Source organism: Leptosomus discolor, chromosome 1 (genome assembly GCF_034619465.1).
Source record: "Leptosomus discolor isolate bLepDis1 chromosome 1, bLepDis1.hap2, whole genome shotgun sequence".
In the NCBI taxonomy this organism is placed as follows: Eukaryota; Metazoa; Chordata; class Aves; order Leptosomiformes; family Leptosomidae; genus Leptosomus; species Leptosomus discolor.
The window spans coordinates 72558167-72577635 of NC_141391.1; the positions used below are offsets into that span (position 1 = coordinate 72558167).

Consider the following 19469-nt stretch of genomic DNA (forward strand, 5'->3'; position numbering starts at 1 on the left):
CAGACTACTAAAGTTGCAAAGGCCACAGCAACTGTAGCTAGACTGGTTTTGAAATCAGTCTAGTGATAAAAGTTAAATAACTGAGGTTTATATATCACAAATATAACAGAATTGCATATTTGAAAACGCGCATGTGGATGTGTCCTTCTATATAACTATATGCTCTGTGAATCAGGGGGATGTATGTGCGTATGCTGTACCTGTATATGAAATCAGACCTCATTAACATGGGAGGTCTGCATTAATGCACAAGAATGGAAGGAAAGTCCAGGTCAGGTTTGACACACACAGCAGTACCCAGTAGGTTTCCCAGCACAGTGCTGCTGGGAGAGTGTATTTAGTGAATTGTCCTTTATGTAATAGAGGGCATAAAGTTACATTTCATCCTTAACATTAAATTTTCTTTCTCTGTGGAATTAATTTGTACTCTTGAATTTACTAGGAAGGGGCAATGACAGTCTCTTTATTTCTTGTTTTTCAAAGCTTAAGGATAATTGAATCAGTGTGTGATGTGACAGGCTGTGTGTGCTTTCCTTTCTCCTATCTCTGTCACACTTCGTTATGTACAAATGATCAGGCATTATTTGATTGTAATTTTATTAAAAACATCTTAATAAATAAACTTTAAATGAATAATTAAATTTGGTAAATAAGAGCTCACTTGATGCTTGTGCGAATGAGCTTTCATGTTCAGGCATTAATTCTCTTGTGCAGGAAAAAATGCTGTTAATTCTGCTGCCTGCTTTGCCCTCTTTCTTCATTTTTACTGTGATTTCATGTCTTGAAAGTTTGATCAGGAGTTTGATTTCTAGTTATGTTTATGTAATATTATGGGATCAGCCATCACTTTGTTATTTGGGAATTAATTTATCCACTCTGAGAGAACTGGTGTCTTGTCACAAAGCTATTGGGTGATTATTCTCAGCAGAAGCTAAGTTATCATAGTGATCTTATTCTTTACTTATCTTATTCATTTACTTTTTCCTTTCTTGTTGTTTTTAACAAGCTGGAGAAAATACACTGGAAAATAATCTCCAGAAGTGAAGACTTCACCTTTGATTTTTAAGTTACATAAAGCGTACTTTTTTTCTACCTCAGTGGGACAATTCTCTATTTCGCTATGAGATTTTGTATTAGCCTTTTTAATTAAGAATAGTTTGATGAGAAGCAAGACACTTATTTTAAAGAATGACTTGAAAAGTGGAAATGTGATAGCTTATATATTTTGCTGATGTCAAATTTGAGACTATGCAGAGCCAATGGCAGAGGTAAGATACTGTGCTAGGCAGTTAAAGGGGAGGGTGCATTCTTCCTGAGGTCAATGAAAATGAGTAAGAGTGAGCGAGATCCTTGTTTAGCGGTTTCAAACACTTTTAAAAACCCAAGGTTATTTCCATCAAAATTATTGTCTTTCCCAAAACTTCTCTAGGTACATAAATTCACTATTCTGGAAACTGAACATGCTCTAAAAGCCCACCTTTATTGGCAGGCTGGTTGGCTATTGGAATAGCATTTAAATTCAAGTGTACATGTCACTATATCACCACTGCAAGCTGATCCTGACTTCTTAAGATTACATTCAGTCACCAGAAAAAAACAGTCTTTAATATCCCTTCATCAGAAGCATTCACAAAAAGCTGAGGCAATTTGTCAAAAGTAGACAATTTCAAATTATTGAGAAATTATTGTCGACATGTGAAACATGGTACAGATCTTTTCATACTGCAGTTGAAGGCAGAAACTCTTAGAGCTTGCCCAGAAATTTGATGTCTCGTATTTCAGGTGCGTAGGATGGCAGTGAATTGCAGATGTGTGTTACTGCATAAAACTTACAGATCAAAGCCATGCAGTCTGGAGAGCCTTGACTCCGCAGCAATTGGTGCAAAATCTCAGCTCAGCTGAGTCGGAGCACCCATGAGCTCTCTGGGGACTTGCAGTTCCTTTCTTGATGAGCTGTGCCTTCAGCTCATTGCGCAGTCTCTGTGGATCAGGGATCTCATCCAGCACCTAATTCCTCATCAAAAATGACCGGGTGTGCTGCTGTGGGTGCCTGGCCTCCCCAGTCAGTCTTTATCGCAGCTGTAACTGCAGCGTGTATACGAGGTGGTATTCCTGTATGTGTCTGGGTTATTCAGAAGTAGAGTTACATACGGGACGCCTTCCCTGCTGTCATCGATAGAAAAGTGTTCTTCTTTTCCTTATTTAAATATCTTTTTGTTAAAGTTTGTATTTGTATTTCCCATCTACTTATAGGCTTCTTTTATATTTTTATGAATGTAGACAAATTGCATGAGTAAAATATGTGGACATTTGCACATGAGGAAAAAATTGTCTGATTTATTGCACCATAATCACAGATATTGCACTTGTGATACGAGGTTGACCTTGTAATCTCAGGGACCCAGAACTAAAGTCTGTATTTCCATTCTCTGGTGCTGTCAATATCAACATGTGAAAAGGAAAGACCAGCTGTGCTACTACCTCAGGAATCCAATGGTCCATGAAACAATATTGGTCTTCCCTCTGTCTCCTCATCTAAACTTGTAGATGATAATAGACGAGTTTTGGCTGATCGATAAATGAATAGTGAGCAGGAGAGTCATAAAAGCTATACAAGGAATTGCACCATTAAAGGATTGTTGTGAAATAAGTTTACAAGCCTTAGAATTAATGGATTTTCAAAGAAATATTGGATTTATTCTTGTAATTGAAAATTACTTTGAAACCGAATGAACAATTAACAACGCTGTTTGTATGGTTAAGGTAATGTTCAAGCAAGTATTGCAGCTAAAAATTGCTATAAATAATAACACACTGTACCTTTTTTCTATTATTACTGTAGGAGTCACAACAGGGATCTACAGGACACAGCAATACAAGTAAGTACCAACCCATTTTTTGGCTGCATTGGGTGGAAGGGATGACAATGACTGTGAAAAACAAGTGACTGATAGTGTGAGGAATCAGTAGCAGACTGGGACAGCACAGAGCCTCAGCAGGCAGAGCTCAGCTATGGCCAAATGTGGAGAACTGAATTGAAGAGTGACCGTCAGAACGTCAGCTCTTTTGGTGGACTGGGAAGAACAAAAGGGATTAATTTCGTTATGGCCATTTCATTATATAGATGAGAAAGACTGAAAGGGCAAAAGAGTGGCTTTTTTAGAAAGCCAGAAAAGAGCTGACCTAGTTGCACAGCCAGATCCAGACTGCCAGAAAATTCTGCAGGAAGACTTGTTATCATTTGTCTTTCATAGGCAATGGTATATTTTGTGGCTATTGCTCAGTAATAAGCTACATAAATCCTGCCAAATTAACACCAAATAACGTCTGAAAGACCATATGGCCATGGGTCTTTTTGACTAACACTGTGGGCAGGGGAGCAATGCGTGTTTGTGTGGATGCTGGTTGGGGCTTCTCAGTGGATCCAATTTACAAATCATGGTGCAGATCAGCCGCACTTTAATTACATTTAGTTACAGTAAAAAACTTAACAGCTGTATTGAAAGGAAAGATTGAATTGTTCTGCAAAACAAAATATTAATCCTCTCCCCTGACACCTTTGACTGTTGTTAATGTTGTCTTGCATATTAAAAATACATGAACCTATACGACTCTCAACATAAAATCATCTCAACCAAAAGAACTATTTTGCTAGCTTCCTGACCTGTCAGCCGGCACAGAGCCCTGTTTGCAAATTACAGGGCTGTGACTGAAGATGAAAAATGCCCTGAGCTGGTAGGTAGGGCTTCGAAAGTAGCTGGTCACCCACTGCGTAAGGGAAAAGGCATCCAGAGAGACAAGGCTGGGAGATGTAGGCTATTAAAATAGTGTGGCTCTTTGCTGGGGAAAGGTCAGCATGTGGAAGACAATGTTGTGAAGAAACATGCAGTGGTGTCACTTAATTGCTGGCATCGGTTTGATATTGCTGTGAGTACCAGCACTAAGGAAATAATAAAAGGCAAAGGGGATGAGGTTCAGTCAGAAAATAATGAATACAGTAATGAGAGAAGGAAGCACAAAAAGGCCATAATAGAGAGGGCTATGCAAACACTCACACAGAGTCATGAGCATGACAAACACACCGGCTAAGCTGAGGGCTTCGTGATGACATCAGAGGCCACAGTGTTTGGTCATAGTTTCATTTTGAGTATTTCCTTCTTTCAATACTTGCATAAAATAGGTTGTTCTGCAGAACTAATGAAATCTGCTTTCCTGTGGATTAGGACGTTGGTCCTACCTCCTTACAACTTTCCTCTGCTACTTGCTCCGACCTCACTTTACTTCTGATTCCCCCATCTGCCCTCCTGCACCACAGCACCTCCAGCTTCTCATCTCATCATTCATCCTGCTCAGCAAAATCAGCATATATTTGCAGCTGGGCTAAAGCTGCACTTGGTACTGCCTGGCTGATTGCAACCAAACCAAAGAACAGCTGAACCCATGCAGAAACACTTTTTTTCATTGGTAACAAAAGTTAGGGTTGCTGTCAGACACCCAGACACCTTTCCTAATGTTGCAGAGGGAATTTCACTACCTCTGAGACCTGTATCTGTGAGGATTCCTGTCAAGGTGCTGGAATAAGACATAGAATAAAACACAGTTAGAATAAGACATAGACTTTACCAGTCCTGTGTGTCAAACTCAAAGGAAATTTGGGAGAAAAATTATTTGGATGTGTGGTGGCTTGACCCTGGCTGGATGACAGGTGCCCACCAAAGCTACCCTATCACTCCCCTCCTCAACTGGACAGGGGAGATAAAATATAACAAAAGGCCTGTGGGTCAAGACAAGGACAGGGAGGGATCATTCACCAATTACCATCATGGGCAAAACAGACTCAAGGTGGGGAAATTAGTTTATTACCAATCAAATCAGAGTAGGGTAAGGAGAAATAAAAACTAAGTCTTAAAACACCTCCCCCCTCACCCTTCCCTTCTACCTTAACTTCACTCGTGAGTTCTCTACCTTCTCCCACCCCAAGCAACACAGTGGGACAGAAAATGGGGGGTGCAGTCAGTTCATCACACATTGTCTCTCCTGCTGCTTCCTCCTCAGGGGAAGACTCCTCACACTCTTCCCCTGCTCCAGCATGGGATCCCTCCCATGGGAGGCAGTCCTCCATGAATTTCTCCAATGTGACTCCTTCCCACGGGCTTCAGTTCTCCATGAACTACTCCACTGTGGGTCCCTTCCACAGGGTGCAGTCCTTCAGGAACAGGCTGCTCCAGCATGGGTCCCCCGTGGGGTCACAAGTCCTGCCAGCAAACCTGCTCTAGCGTGGGCTCCTCTCTCTGCCCAGGACACAGGTCCTGCCAGGAGCCTGCTCCAGCAGGGACTTCTCAAGGGGTCACAGCCTCCTTTGGGCATCCATCTGTTCCAACACAGGGTCCTCCATGGGCTGCAGGTGGATATCAGCTCCACTGTGGACCTCCATGGGCTGCATGGGGACAGCCTGCCTCACCATGGTCTTCACCACAGGGTGCAGGGGAATCACTGCTCTGGCACCTGGAGCACCTGCTCCCCCTCCTTCTTCACTGACCTTGGTGTCTGCAGAGTTGCTTCTCTCACATATTCTCACTCCTTTCTGTGGCTGCAATTGCACAGTTTTTTTCCTCCTTGAATATTTTATCCCACAGGCACTACCACCGTCACTGATGAGCTCGGCCTTGGCCAGCAGCAGGTCCATCTTGGAGCCAGGTGGCCTTGGCTCTGTCAGATGTAGGGGAAGCTTCTAGCAGCTTCTCACAGAAACCACACCTGTAACCCCCCTGCTACCAAAACCTCGCCACACAGACCCAATACGGGATGTGAGGAAATGCTAGCAAATGACCCTATGTGGGAAAGAAATCTAATGGTCTATGTACTGTGTTATCCAAATGCACATCTTCAGAGTCCAAATTAGCTGTTATTTCCCATTGCACCATGTCTTCTTGGAGTGGCTCTTGAGCCTGTCATTTGCAATGGTTTTACTCCAGCTGCAGTCATTGTCTTTCTTGTGGATAACATTTGCATTTCTATCATCCTTCCCTCACAAGGAAACCAAAGCATTTAAAAACCTATAATGGCTGGAGTTCTACTGCTCTGTCACAATAAATATTGTTTATCCCTCTTACCTAGAAAGGGAACCTTGGCCTGGTTAGGTTGAATGATTCACGGAAATTCCAACTCAGGGGAGAGAAAACTCCTCTGACCACTCACTACTCAATGGGGAAATCCTACAAAAATTAGTTTGAAATTTATTTTTAAATGGGAGAAATCTGGACACGTTTCCTCTGGTTGTGTCTAAAAAAATTATGAAAGGAGTTGTGTGAGATGACATAGAAACTAACAAAGAACTCCAGCTCTGTGGCTAAGGATCTGGACACTGATGATTTCCACTGTGTGTTTCTAGAGGTGTGTGCATACACACATCAGCACACAGACACACCCCACACATCCACACCTGTTTCAGGAGACATACAGAGTGCTTAGCACCTGAAATAAAGTGTGCTGGCAGCAGTCCCACAGCAAGGTGGATAGCATATTCTTTGTCAATTCCAAAAAGACTAAAAAAAAAAACAAAGGACAACGCAAATTTGCCCATAAGAAGAAGCCAGAGCTAGAGAGGATTTAGAAATATGGCAAATGCCAGCAACAGCACCTGCATGCATTTGGCAGGTTACAAGGGAAATGGAAAGCAAATCTTAGTGTGGCAAAAAGTGAGTGCGAAAAAAACAACTTGTTCTGACAGGTAATTCCGTTTTACATAGGCTTATCCAAAACTCTTAGCTGTACCGTATCTGTGACACTCAACTATACTTAGTCTATACACATTTTTAAAATTTCTATGATTCTGTCAAGTGAGAACAAAGTTGGTAAGAACTGATAAAGCATTAATGGCCAGATTTTCTACTCTGATAGGCCGGACTGTTGTGTTTCTACCATCTGTACAGTCTTCGTCCTTCCACTCTGCACAGAAATATGTTAAGTGACGATTAGCATAAAAGCAGCTGCAAATGCCTACTGTAGGGTAATTCATTAATATCCAGTTTGGCTAAATCACAGAGATTTCCTTTTCTCTCTCCTCACAGTACTTACGCTGTTTCCCTTGTTGCTGCATTAACGTACATTGCTGAAAGTAGAACTGATGTGAACTCTGCTGGCAAAGCACTCAGGAATCCATATTCCCTCTCACACTCAGACAAACCAGTGTTCATGGTAATAATTCATCACTTATAAAAAGCCTAAGTTACGAATAGAAAATCTTTGAATATATGCCAACTGTTACTGTTGGTTTCTTGTTCCGAATTACCATCATGCAGATGAGCTCCAGGGCTCCAGGCACCCTAAGGCTGACAAACGTATACTGTAGCAACAGCTTTCTAGCCAGAGAGTTCATCATCTGGATATACTCTCTGAAGTCTAAAAAGTGAAAAGTGACCTAGAGGTTGTGGAGTGGACGTGTTCCATCCTGTGTGGATGCTCCGCTTGTGCCTGAATTTTAGGTGCCTTTACCTGTCCTCCTGCAGTAAGTGCTTAGCTTTCCTAGAGGTCCATGGAGAGGCATTGGTGTTTTTCAAGTCATCCAGAGCTTCCCCCATCCTGTTTGCTAAAGTTTAGGCACCTAAATTGACACAAACCCTTCCAGAGCAGAGGATAAGATCTAAAAACACCACGGCAAGGGTGTTTGCCATACCCAGAACTACAAGAGACATGCCTCCAGAAGGTCACTGTCTAGAGTGAGTCCTTCAGCTTGCTTCTGTGCAGCAGTGTAAGGACATTGGTAGAAACACCCTGCCTCTTCTAAAGGCAACAGCAAGTTTTCCAGAGGTGCCCCTTATAGCCATTGCTGGCCCCCTGACACTGTACGGAAGCTGAAGGTGAGGACTTTGTCAGCAGCATACGGATGATACATAATGTTCATGTGCATGAAATAGGTTGGGGGCTGATCCAAAACCTGCTCAACTCAAGTCAATGAGCAGAAAATCAGACAGCACCGAAGCAGCCTGACCAAAATAAGCACTTCCTATATTTTTTTCAGAATGCACAGGTGGATTTTTGTTTAACAAAGCTCATTAAAAGGTAATGGAGAAAAACACATCCATCAGTAAACCAGTCACACTCAACCTCTGCGCCACCTTGTCTGCTAGGCAACATAAACTCATGTGTAGACAGCTATTAGCATCCAGCGACACACAAGAGGAGCAGCAGCTGTGCAGTCGCTAGGTCCAGAATTCAAGTTCAAGGTGATTCGAGTGGCATACCCTGTACCTCCACGGTAGAGCTAAACAAAAATCTTACACTGAAGTGCAGCTCTCTCGGTTACTTGGAGAGCAATAATTACAGCAAACGACATCAGTCTTACTTTTTGGGGGGCCGGGGCAGAAAGGAAGAAGGACTTGGCTTGACTGAGCAGAAGCAGTACCACCCCATCAGCTAGCAGCCAGCTTCATTGGTGTCTGTGCTATATAACTAAGTTGTGTTGGGCAGATATATGATTGTGGACCCAAGAAGGGGATCATCACAAGCCAACATGCTATGCCAGGCCCCATGTGAGTCATAAAGAAATGTGAAGAGGCATCCCTTAGGCCTCTGATACTTCTCAAGTGTTTGGTTACCTGACTTCTCCTGGGGTTGAGTGCCAAAGCCAAAATATACAACATAGCAAAGAGGGCTTCCCCAGCCTTCACTTACAGGAGCTGAAGATTGGATCCTTAAGCTGTCAAAATTAATGTGAACCAAAACATCCGTTGGCAGAATTGTGTCCTAATCACTGCCTTACTAGCTCCCGCTGATGCTGTTTTGCTTTGTATGAAATAATTACTGTTCCTGGAGCAGGGTTTTGGAGCACATGCATATTAGATGGGGTGTGCTCTCAATAGCAGAGCTGTAGAGCCCAAGAGAAATCCTTTCCATTGCTCCAAGGTCTGCTGTCCCTGCTAAAGCGTGTGTCCTCTAAGCAGCCTCTCTTGTGGAGTTTCCTTGCCTGACATTTCCAGAGTACATGTGGCAGTGACAAGAAAAGTCAAGTCAGGGTTGACTCCCTGCTTGCAAATGCTCCAGCAGTGCCCTCGCAGCCCTGTGACTGCCTTGGCGGCGGTCTGCACGTGTGGCAAGAGTGGTCAGTGTTAGCAATGAATAAAGCGTCGACATGTCACATCTGAGCAGTTTCCATATTGACCCATTTCTGATGTCATTTTCTTCTTCTCTTTTGAAGGGAAAGGTGATGTAGAGCCAAAGAGTCCAGAGAAAAGCGCAACCCATACATCGTAAGTCAGTTTTGCGTTTAAGATCGGAGAATGCAGCTGTGTTTTTATCAGATTTGTTGGGCAAAATAGAATTTGTTTGTTTTCATTACGATAAAGTGCTTTCACTGATGCTTTTTTTAAAATGGCTTTTTAGATAATGACTAAACATTAATTATTCCTAGAACTTTTGCATGCTAGCGAGTCAGAGATCTTTGCAAGTGAAATGGCTCCATATCGTGCTGAATAGTTATGAGTCGGTTTTTGTGGGTGTGCGAGGCTGGCCTTTGCACCCTGACTTCAACATTACCTTAATGCTGCTGGAGTTTGTCACACTTGCTAAAAAACATCATGTCACATATGCCTTTGATGTACTGATGTAATTTTAAAAGACTGCAGTCTGCAGCTTCACCTCTGAATTACTTGAAATCCAATTACAGCTATCTCTGGTCTCTCACGATTTTGTTGATGTTTTTGAATTAACAAAAGAAGTCGAGAAATAGATAGGAACAGGCACTTGTAATATATCAGTGTTCACCTTCACTCTAGTGCAACAATAGAAGCTTTTACCATTTTTAACTCTAGTATACAAAGGACTCAATTGTTTTGCCAACATAAACCAGTCTATGAAACAGATGGGCTGCAAGTTAAAAAAAAAAAAGAAACCCGAAAACATCAGTCTCCCAAACTGAGCTAGATAAGTGAATTCCTTTAATAACTACCAGGCAGGAGCATTATGAATTTCTGCAAAACCATTCACCTTTTTAATCTCATTTGAGGGAGGGAAGTTCTTGTAACAGTCAGTCATGTGAATTTTAGAGTGCAGAGTGCATCTTGCCCATAATTTATATTTTCTGATTCCTGTTATTTAAATTCAGAGCATTATATCATGTAAATCTTGCAAGGTGTCACCATTTGTTATATGGCCAAAAGCAGTCACAGAAGGAGGTACAATAACGGTGATTTATTGTGGGATGTTTTGATTTCTGCTGCAAATACACATTAAAAATCTTCTGGAAATGAATCTAGAAAAAGATTTGACATGGTGTAAGAAATGGCTTGTCCTGCAGATTGTGTTGTGGAATGTAATTACAGTACGTTAGCATATTTAGCCAAACTAAATAAATGAATTAAGCATTAGCAGCCTTACGCCTTCTGATAGTATGATTGCTGGGAATGGTTAATAGAATGATTCCAATAATTATCATTTTTTAAAATAATATCACAATAAAGACCAAAAGAAGAAGGGTTTTAATGCCATCTGGAGGTATTTTGGAGAAATGAACACATTTATTTTTGCCGATATTTAACAATATGTAAGATGTGAGTGTCCTCCAAAGTGTTTTTTCTAGTTAGATGGTATTTTATTGATGAGGAATGTTCTTTACTTTCCTTTCTTCTCTTTAATCCCTTCATTGGATTAAAGTCCTGTAAGACCTCTGAACCCACAACAGGGGTATCTCGGAACCCAGAATACAGCCCAATATATTTGTGGTTTTGGTTTGAGGCTACATACTATAGCATATAGTGTGCTGTATTAGATACAGCAGGCTTCAGAATCTGGTTAGGTGTGAAAAGTTCCTTGCCTAATAAGAGATCTTAGTGTCACCTTCTGAAACTGTGCTGTCTACTAGATATAGTATATTTATAATGTTTATCTTATATTATTACTATATGCTAAGGCTATGCCACAGCAGATATTGGTTCCCACAGCAATTTTTAGAAGTTAGAACAGCTGGTTACCACTGATAAATGACTGTGTTCAAGAAGAAGAGGCCCCTCTAGTTAGAGAAATTGTTTGTGTGGAAAAGGAGGCAGGAGAGAAAGGAGAAGATGAGAGGAAGGTAACCAGCAAGTGCTGTGCTAAAAGAGGAGGAAGAAGATGAGAGGGATACAGCTAAGAAGGAGGAAAAGAAACTGCAAACGCCAAATTTTCAGAAAAAGATAATAAAACGGAGAGCAGTGGAAGAGAAAACCAGAGGTCAGACACTCAAAATGAGAAAGAAGGGAGAGTGTTACAAGCAAACGCTATTAGTAAACTAAAATGTATGTGCTATCAGATGGCTGGATACCTGAGTGTTACAGTGAAGTAAATTAACTCATGTTGATATGTAGGTGCACACTGATGTCCCAGTTCCCTTTCAGCTACCTTCTGTTGGCCTTCCCTGGGTTTCTTCTCTTTTCCACCATCTTCTAGGACAGGCTTTTACCCCTGGTTCTCATGCATAAATACAGACTTTGTTCTTTTGGGGTTGTAGCACTCGCACCTGTGCACAAGATGCATGACCAGAAGGACCTGCAGTGTATGCGTACACGTGGATGTGTGAGCTCATATGCCTGCGTCTGTCTACAGTAATGGATGTACTCTTCCCCTGTGTACATGGAGAAGACCAGCCCATTGCACAGCTGGACAAGAGCCCCAACAGTGCCCAGGCACGCAGCTGGGAGCCAGCGGCGGTGGTGCAAGGGGAGAGGTGTGTGAGAGGACACGAACGCTGCCAGGGGTCTCCATAGGTAAAAAACCTGCACCCTCTTGCGAGGTGTCGCTCTCCAGAGAGTGTCAAAGGAATCCAGTTGGCATCTCCTGGCAGGGCTGCTAAAAAGGAGCGACACTGATGTAGGAGAGGAGGCATGTTCAGACCTGACCAGGAGAAACTGTGGATTTGTTTCACTGTGAATCAGTGTTTCACTGTGAAAATGGAACAAACAGCTACAAAAAAAAAAACGCAAAGCAAGTCGTGTTGGCCTAGATAAAAACAACAGAAAAGACAGGGAGGAGCAAATTAATGTTTCTTTCTTGCAAGTGTCTTTTTTATTTTCCTCAGGCATGTTACAAGCCACACACTCAAGCCAAGCTTATATGACTCAATGGCAGTTAATTCATCCCTGGTGCAGATTTACTACCTCCATCCAAGCATTATTTATGCAGCTTCAAAGGACAGGTTGATTACCCTCCTGAATCAGCCGGTGAGGCATTTGTGAACTGAGCATTTACATGAAGTCTCCCCTCAAGACGTTCCTCCTGCCTCCTGCACTGGTCTCCAGGTCCTCAAAAACAGATATAACCTTGAGAGCTGCAGCCCCAGGGCCAAAGGTGCTACCCGTAACCTCTGAGAGTATAGGAACCTAGAGTGTCGGACATGTGGTGGTCTGTTTGGAGGGGTCTGGGTATGGTAAATGCATCATTCTGAATAGCGTTCTGCATAGGGTTTTTTTCCTGTATGCATTAACTCCCTAGATAGGCTTGGTATGACATAGCTCTCCACTGATAATAATATTAAACATTAAGAAACCGGTATGCATTAGATGATACACATTAATTGATGCAACATCCTAATGAGGCAGATAAATAAGGACAGTTATTACAATGCTAGAGATAACTGAGATGGATGTAGGAGAATAAGAATGATGCAAAAGCGGGGAGGAAGTCTGAGCAGAGCTGTATCCTTTTGCACGATATTCCTATGGCCTTCACCACCTCAGCATGCACAATAATCACCTGAGCTGGCACTGAAGAATTGCAATAAAAGGTGCAAACAATACAAAGGTGTTAAGCTGTCTGGAGTCTTCCCCAGTTGATACATGTTCCTTGTAATTGAATGCTTTTAAAGCCATGAGAATTCTGGATTTGAAGGGGTTTTGTTGTTGTTGTTGTTGTACTCAATATATATAGCTCTCTATGGGTCATCTGGTTACAGCTTTGCTGTGCATTTCTAAAATTTTAGGACTGTTCACAAATATCCGGCAATGTTTTGTTCTTTTGGTTTTGTGATAAAAGGTTCAATTTTCGATGATCAGAAAACTTTCACAGATTTTGTTAAAACCACCTAATTTTTATTCAAATCCTTTCTCCCTCTGGTTTTACCAGTTATAGTCTGAAGGGCTGCAGTAAGGAGTGGGGCAGGGATGAAGAAAGAGTGCTCTTTTGTTCTTTAATATTTTCAGATACAGGATTTTAGTCTTTCTTTGGCAAAAAACGGATCCTTTCAGTAAACCTTGAGTCACTGCAATTAAAACTTTTAATTTTATAAAACTTCTGTGCAAGGAAAAGTGATTCCAACGAGATCACATGTTTCAGAGGACCTTGCAATTCCATAGAAACTCCTCCCCGAGCTGGGGGTCTGCGACCTTCCATCCTCCCACGTGCAAAATATGACAATAATTCAAAAATGGCACAAATACGCAAAGCACTCAGCAAGACTCCCGCTCTTGGGATGACTTTCGATGTACTGTCTGTTGTGATGTTCTTCAGTACCTTTGTGTTTGTAAATGATTTCCAGTTCAGACTACCCAAGGTTAATCATGCCTGACCGTGATTCACTGCTATGCATTTACCTCGACATTTCTAGTGCACTTACTTAATGATATCAGGGCTAGCAACTAGATACCTCGGTGCTGTCTCTTTATTATCCCTCCCACAATTGTTTTCATGCTGACTTGCTCCAGATTTTTCCCTCCCTTTTTACAAGAGAATTAACCAAGATTGAGGGAGGCTTTTATAATTTATGGCAGTTATGCAAGTTTTGTCCTTTGCTAATACTCTCTGAGAACTACACCGATCTTGGTGCGTGTATTTGCTTGTTTGCTTTTGCCAGGCAGAAATAGATGTTGGCTCTGTTTCTTCCCTGCACTGCTCCCTAGCATGCTTGGAGAATAGTTTTCTCAGGAGGATCTTCATTAACAGTACTAAATTCAGCAGCTTCCAAGCTGCCCATTTGCAGACATAAGTGCTACAGTCTCTTGCCCATCCAGCAGCTGCTCGTCATTCTCATCACCCTGATTCTCCTTGAGGAAGGAAACAGGTACTCAGAGCAGCATCACTGTTGTTCTTGCTTGATGTGACCTATGTCTGTATTGGCATAAGTGTCACCTGTCGGTTTCTTGCCTTTTCTTCCTCTCTTCTGTCTTGCCTCTTGTGTCTTCAGAATGACTCACAGAGATAGTTACTCAACAGAGGGATTACAAGGTGCCTCCAGAGAACAGAGACAACCAGTCTCAAATACAGGAGATCAGCTTGAGCAAGTGCTTCCAACACACCATCCAGCTCTTAGCCCCCAGGGAGCTTGGCCTCTCACATCTGGCTGACGTGTGATCTTGACCTTAAATCTCTCAGGCAACAACTGCAACTTGATTGAGTACTGGAGTTAGAAGAGGAGCCTTAATCCCACCTCACTTCACCGAAAGGACTGGTGCAAGTTATTTAAAGTTAGCATTGGCTTTCCCCCATCTAAAATAATAATTAGACCTCCATGAACACTCTCATTAATATTTGTACAAAGTGTTGAAAAATGTAGCGTTCTGTAAAAATGGCTAAGGATTACTCGCCTAGAACAGTAAAGGAAATGAGTGGTAGTTTAAGTTTTTAAAGCAGACTTGGGTAATAAGTGGTAAATGTCCTGAGGAGTGCCAGGTGTAGGGAGAAGGGGAGAGCAGGAGCTGCTGCTTCTCCCAGGCACCCACAGACCTGGTGAGCATGGGCAGCCCCTGCCCCATCATCACTCTCCTATCCTCCCTCCAGAGTTTCAATCTTGGGACAGGAGTCACACGATTTAAATTAGAAGGATTTGGCTTTTGTCTTGCTGAACTGGAGGGAGGGATGGCAAATACAGGGAAGGGGCAAAGCATGCAAGCTGCAGAGGAATAAAACCCTCTGGTGGTACATCTTTGATACCCTTCTGTTTGTTTGCCAAAAGGGTTATGATAGGTCAAGTCAATTGAACCAGAAAATAGCTAACAGATGGGCCTGGAGGACAATGGAGAGGGTCAAAACCATGCAACTGTGCAAGTTGGTTCCAAGAAAAGGGCTGCCCACAATTTTATGGATTATAATCCACATTTAACTTTCAGATTAAGACACCAGGGCAACTTCCCCAATAGTTTTCCACAGCTCAAGTTGTCAGCATTTTAGATGGCAAGAAATTCTGCAGCAGACACATTGGCCAATGATTTGGTGATATCCCTTTTAGTAACTCCACAGACTCTGTGGAGAGCCATCATGAGCATATCAGCCTGCTCGTGAGCCACAGATGACCCTCCTCTGCTGAGAAGCACAACTTCCAAGGGATGGTAGACAGTATGAAATGACATCCTTTAAGTTAATTTTTGAGATATGCTGTTTCTGAAAACACCAGTGCAAGGATGGCTTTTGATGTATATCTGTGATGTTTCTGAGAGAAGCCTTGCAGTCCATGCTACAAAAAAAAAAAAAAAAAAAAAAAAAAAAAAAAAAAAGAAGGAAAAAAAAACCCTGCTATGATGAATGAAGGCAGTGTTTTTCAGAGCAATGGAGGTCTTGAAATCTGCAGAAGTAAAAGTCTGGTGTTTATCTACGAACCAAGTTGCTGGCAGAAGAAGAAGGCTGGCTTCAGTGCACTATTCCACCTGTTTACTTGAGCCTCAGCTTGCAGAGCTAACCCCTAACACTGCCAGACTGTCACTCTGCTCAGCCAGTCCAGCAAGAACAGCTAAAATTTTAAAGCACACTCCTCAGCTCTCATATTCCCATGAAAAAGTTCTTTTTTTCTGTCCTCTCCCATGAAGAATTACCCTCAGTCCATGTACAGAACGTTTCTCTATGTATTAGATACATAGACCGTTAAAAAATACAATTCCACCATAACTTCCCGCTCCAAGTAACAAAGTGATTTCACCTGTGGGATGCATCAGAGACACTGTGGTATTGTCACAACGCTGATGTGAACCTTGCCTGCCAATTCCTAACCTTTTCTGAGCACAGATTTTTGGATTTACAGTGTACAATGCTGCTGATAGTTCACAAAAAACTATTGTAAGTTGATACTAACAAATCTATTTTCTTCAAATGCTATGAAGACAGTTTCTTGGAAGACATTTGTTCACATGGGTCTTGACTGAATATGTCTTTGAGGTTTAGCAGAGTTAAGGAGGAAGAATGAATTGGTGATTTTTTTTACCATGTAATTATAGACACATAGCAGTCAAAGATGACACAAGTAAAAAATCTTTAAATAACATATAAAGTCATATAAAAAGATCTTAAAAACATGATGTCCATGAAAGCAGATGAGATGGGGCTTATTTGTTGGGTTTAAAAAGAAAATACCTGGAAGCCAAATCTGACCTTAATTGCATCTGTGGTGTTCCTGGGACAAAATTTAGCTTCTGTTGAGTTTGAGTCAGACAAAAAAAAGCTTGATCTGAGATGTCAACAGAGATGAATGCTGAATAAAAGCACTACTGAGGTCCGGGTAAGTTTTGTGATTGACTTACACGGGCTGAGATAGGGCCTTCGCTCTTCTATTTTTAAATGCTAGCCCTCTTGTATACCAGATATAGCCAGTAGCTTGAGATAACCACCCTTATCGCTGAAGGGCTCAGTGCAGAATTCTATTTATAAAGTCCCCTTGGTTCAGGCCCTCTTGTTTAGCACCTTCATCTTTACTATCTACCTGTATTCTGCACACTGGACAGAAAAATAATTAGCCACGGGAAGCTGCCCTCGTTTTGATGCCACCCTTGGCTCAAAACTGAAGGGAAAAGTGGCTTAATGCAAGAGAAACCCTCACTTTGAAATAGCAGCTTTTGTCCTGTTGGAAAACTTACTATAATGCTGGGCATCATTTCTAATTTTATACCAAGTCAAAAATGCTTCTGTAACACTGGTATTCATTTAACATCACTTAGAATAAAGCTGACCAATTTAACTGGCTAAAATATCATCATGCTTGAGGAAATGTTTTCCTGTATTGCACCGAAAGCGTATTATTTTTCTCTTAGGCACTGTTTTCCTTGGACGTTGTCATTTGTAAGGGACTAATTGGGAATTTTTAATGTATTATATAGTAGCTCTGAATATGGTGGTTAAAGAGGAGTTGCCAGGAAAATCAGCAGATGTGAATACCTGGGAAGAAGTCTATTTCATCGGAAATGCCAGAGGAAGGCAGGCACCATCGACCCCGCTCCGTATTTTTTCTCTGAAGAAAATGATAAATGGAAGCTCAGCGTCTCACACATTGGATTCGCAATGTGCGTGGTGGTGTTTTTGCTGGGCTAAAATTCCTGGTTGCCGGGGTAACATGTTTTGGAAATCCTCTACCCTGGGTGAAAGCCGCTGCAACTTGAAACCCATCGGGGCTGATGCTCGGCAGGGGCACCACCACTGCTGGGTGCGGGGGCTGCTGGCTTCGCCAGGGGATTTTAGCCAGGGAAACGGCATAAAATGGGTCCAAAAGAAGAGAAAGGTGATCAGGAGCGTTCAGTACTTACAGGCTCTCATAACCTGATTTTTTTTCTCACACCATCACCGTGTCCTGTCAGCCAAAGGGCGGGGGGTTACCTTGTCCTGGGCTGAATCGCTGGGTGATGGAAAGATGAGAGGTGTGTGTGCGCCTGGAGGGTGGGGAGAGGAGGAGGGCGAGAGGGGGAGAATGAGAGATACAGGGTTCTGGCCAGCTGCCAAGAAAAATAACTAACATTTTGCAAAAGAGAAATCCTAAGACTGAGGTCATAGGATGGAAAAAGTCTGTTTCACAGACTCTTGAGCCTGAATACAGGCCAAGTTTTTTTTATGTTGGGGGTTTTTTTGTGTGTGTGTGTTTTTTGTTTTTTTTTTTTTAATGTAGGCATCCTATTAACATTTGAACGCTAAAGCTCGTCCAGGAATGGAAAGATTTTGGAATTCGAAGTGCCTTAGTTTTCTACTTTGGTGGTACACAGATATATTTTTTTAATTACAAGGAAGTGAGGTTTTGAATGAGAAGCTCCCTCATTTTGCTTTTAACTTCTTTTACAACTATGAAGACTAAATTAAGGGAATCTAAGGAAATGCCTGTTTCTCCCACAGAGTGACCAACTCAAAAAAAAAAGAGACTTTTCAAGCTTCGTGGACAACTTTTTATTTACCATGCAAAATACAAAAAGATACTGAAACCTGAAATGATGATGTATTTTCCTCTGTGGAAAAGTCCTACTGTTCAGCCATGAATATCTATGATTTTTTTAAACCTTTATAGTAGCAAGCTGACAGTTTCATGACAAATTACTCTTCATACCCAGCTAAACAAATTATTGAAGTTCTTCTGCCTTAATTTCTGGATTTGGATTAAATGTCAGAGTGTGGATATTTTTTAACTAGGGGAAAAAATAACTCTTTGGATTTGTTAGGATGTTATTGCAAGCAAGTTTTCTGGTCTTTGATTTGCTAAGCTACAACTGGAGTCTGCCTTCCTCAGGGTAAGAATATTTCCACATTATCATTTCACCTGTGGTATTTTAAGAGGGAGAATATTATATCTCAATGTGAATCTCAGCTTTGTGCATTCTGTTCTTTGTTTAGCATGCATCTCCCAAAAGAGATGTGGAATATATTTATTGGCAATTTAGAACTGATGATAGATTTGACGAGCAAGCAGGGTGACACACTGAAGCAATCAAAGCTGGAGATGAATCAGGACAAAGATTTGGATGAGGTATATTGTTCCTGAGATTCAAAAGGGTTATATTTACAGATCATTCCAAAATCAAGGCAACTGTACCATTGACTTACAAAGTAAAAAGCTAAGTTTTTCCAAGAAAAAGAAACATGGTTTGATTGGCCCACAGACCCTTTATGGCAAAACAGTGCAATTACAGCTGGCATTTCTGCATGCTGATTTTTATTAGTTTTGTAAGATACTTTGTCAGGATTCATTTGTGCTGATTCCCTCTTTCATGGCATAAACTGTAAGCAATTGTACGTAGAGAGAAGGAATCTCTTGACATATTTCTACAAAGATACACTCCAGGAGGTGCAGTAGATCTGGCATACAAAATTAAAACAGAACCAATCTGTTATCTGATAAGTATGTGGACTTACTATGTATTTAATTGTGTTAGAATTTAGTGCAATTGTGGGTGAAAATCCTCTACATTCACTATCAGCTTTCCTACTATCAAAGTGAAACAGACAAATCAGCATAAATAATCTCTTAAAAGTATTTAATAGCATGATACAGACAAAGGATGAGCAAATTACCCATTTGTACCTTGTTTGATGAGCAATTTTTGTGCCATTTATAATGGCTGAAGTTTGGGGGGTGGAGGAGGCCTTCTGTCCTGAAGTCCCCTAGGAAGATGAGGCAGGCAACCCAGACATGCGACCTGCCTTGCTGTAGTTCAGGTGGAGGCCCGGTACAGCAAAGAGTGAGGAAGAGGTCTGGTTGGGAACTCCAGAACATCACAGAACGTAACCTCAAAAATAATTTGTCATCACTCCTGTCTGTGCTGCTT

General features: G+C 41.7%; 1 protein-coding gene across 1 annotated transcript in view; it reads left to right on the forward strand.

Annotated features, from left to right (window-relative positions):
- The window catches only part of AFF3 (ALF transcription elongation factor 3), a 325490-nt gene that overhangs the window by 191804 nt on the left and 114217 nt on the right, over nucleotides 1-19469 (forward strand). The window contains exons 6-7 of the mRNA XM_086481828.1: nucleotides 2843-2879; nucleotides 9197-9248. Coding sequence (XP_086337954.1) covers nucleotides 2843-2879; nucleotides 9197-9248 — 89 coding nt within the window. The remainder of the gene's footprint in view (nucleotides 1-2842; nucleotides 2880-9196; nucleotides 9249-19469) is intronic.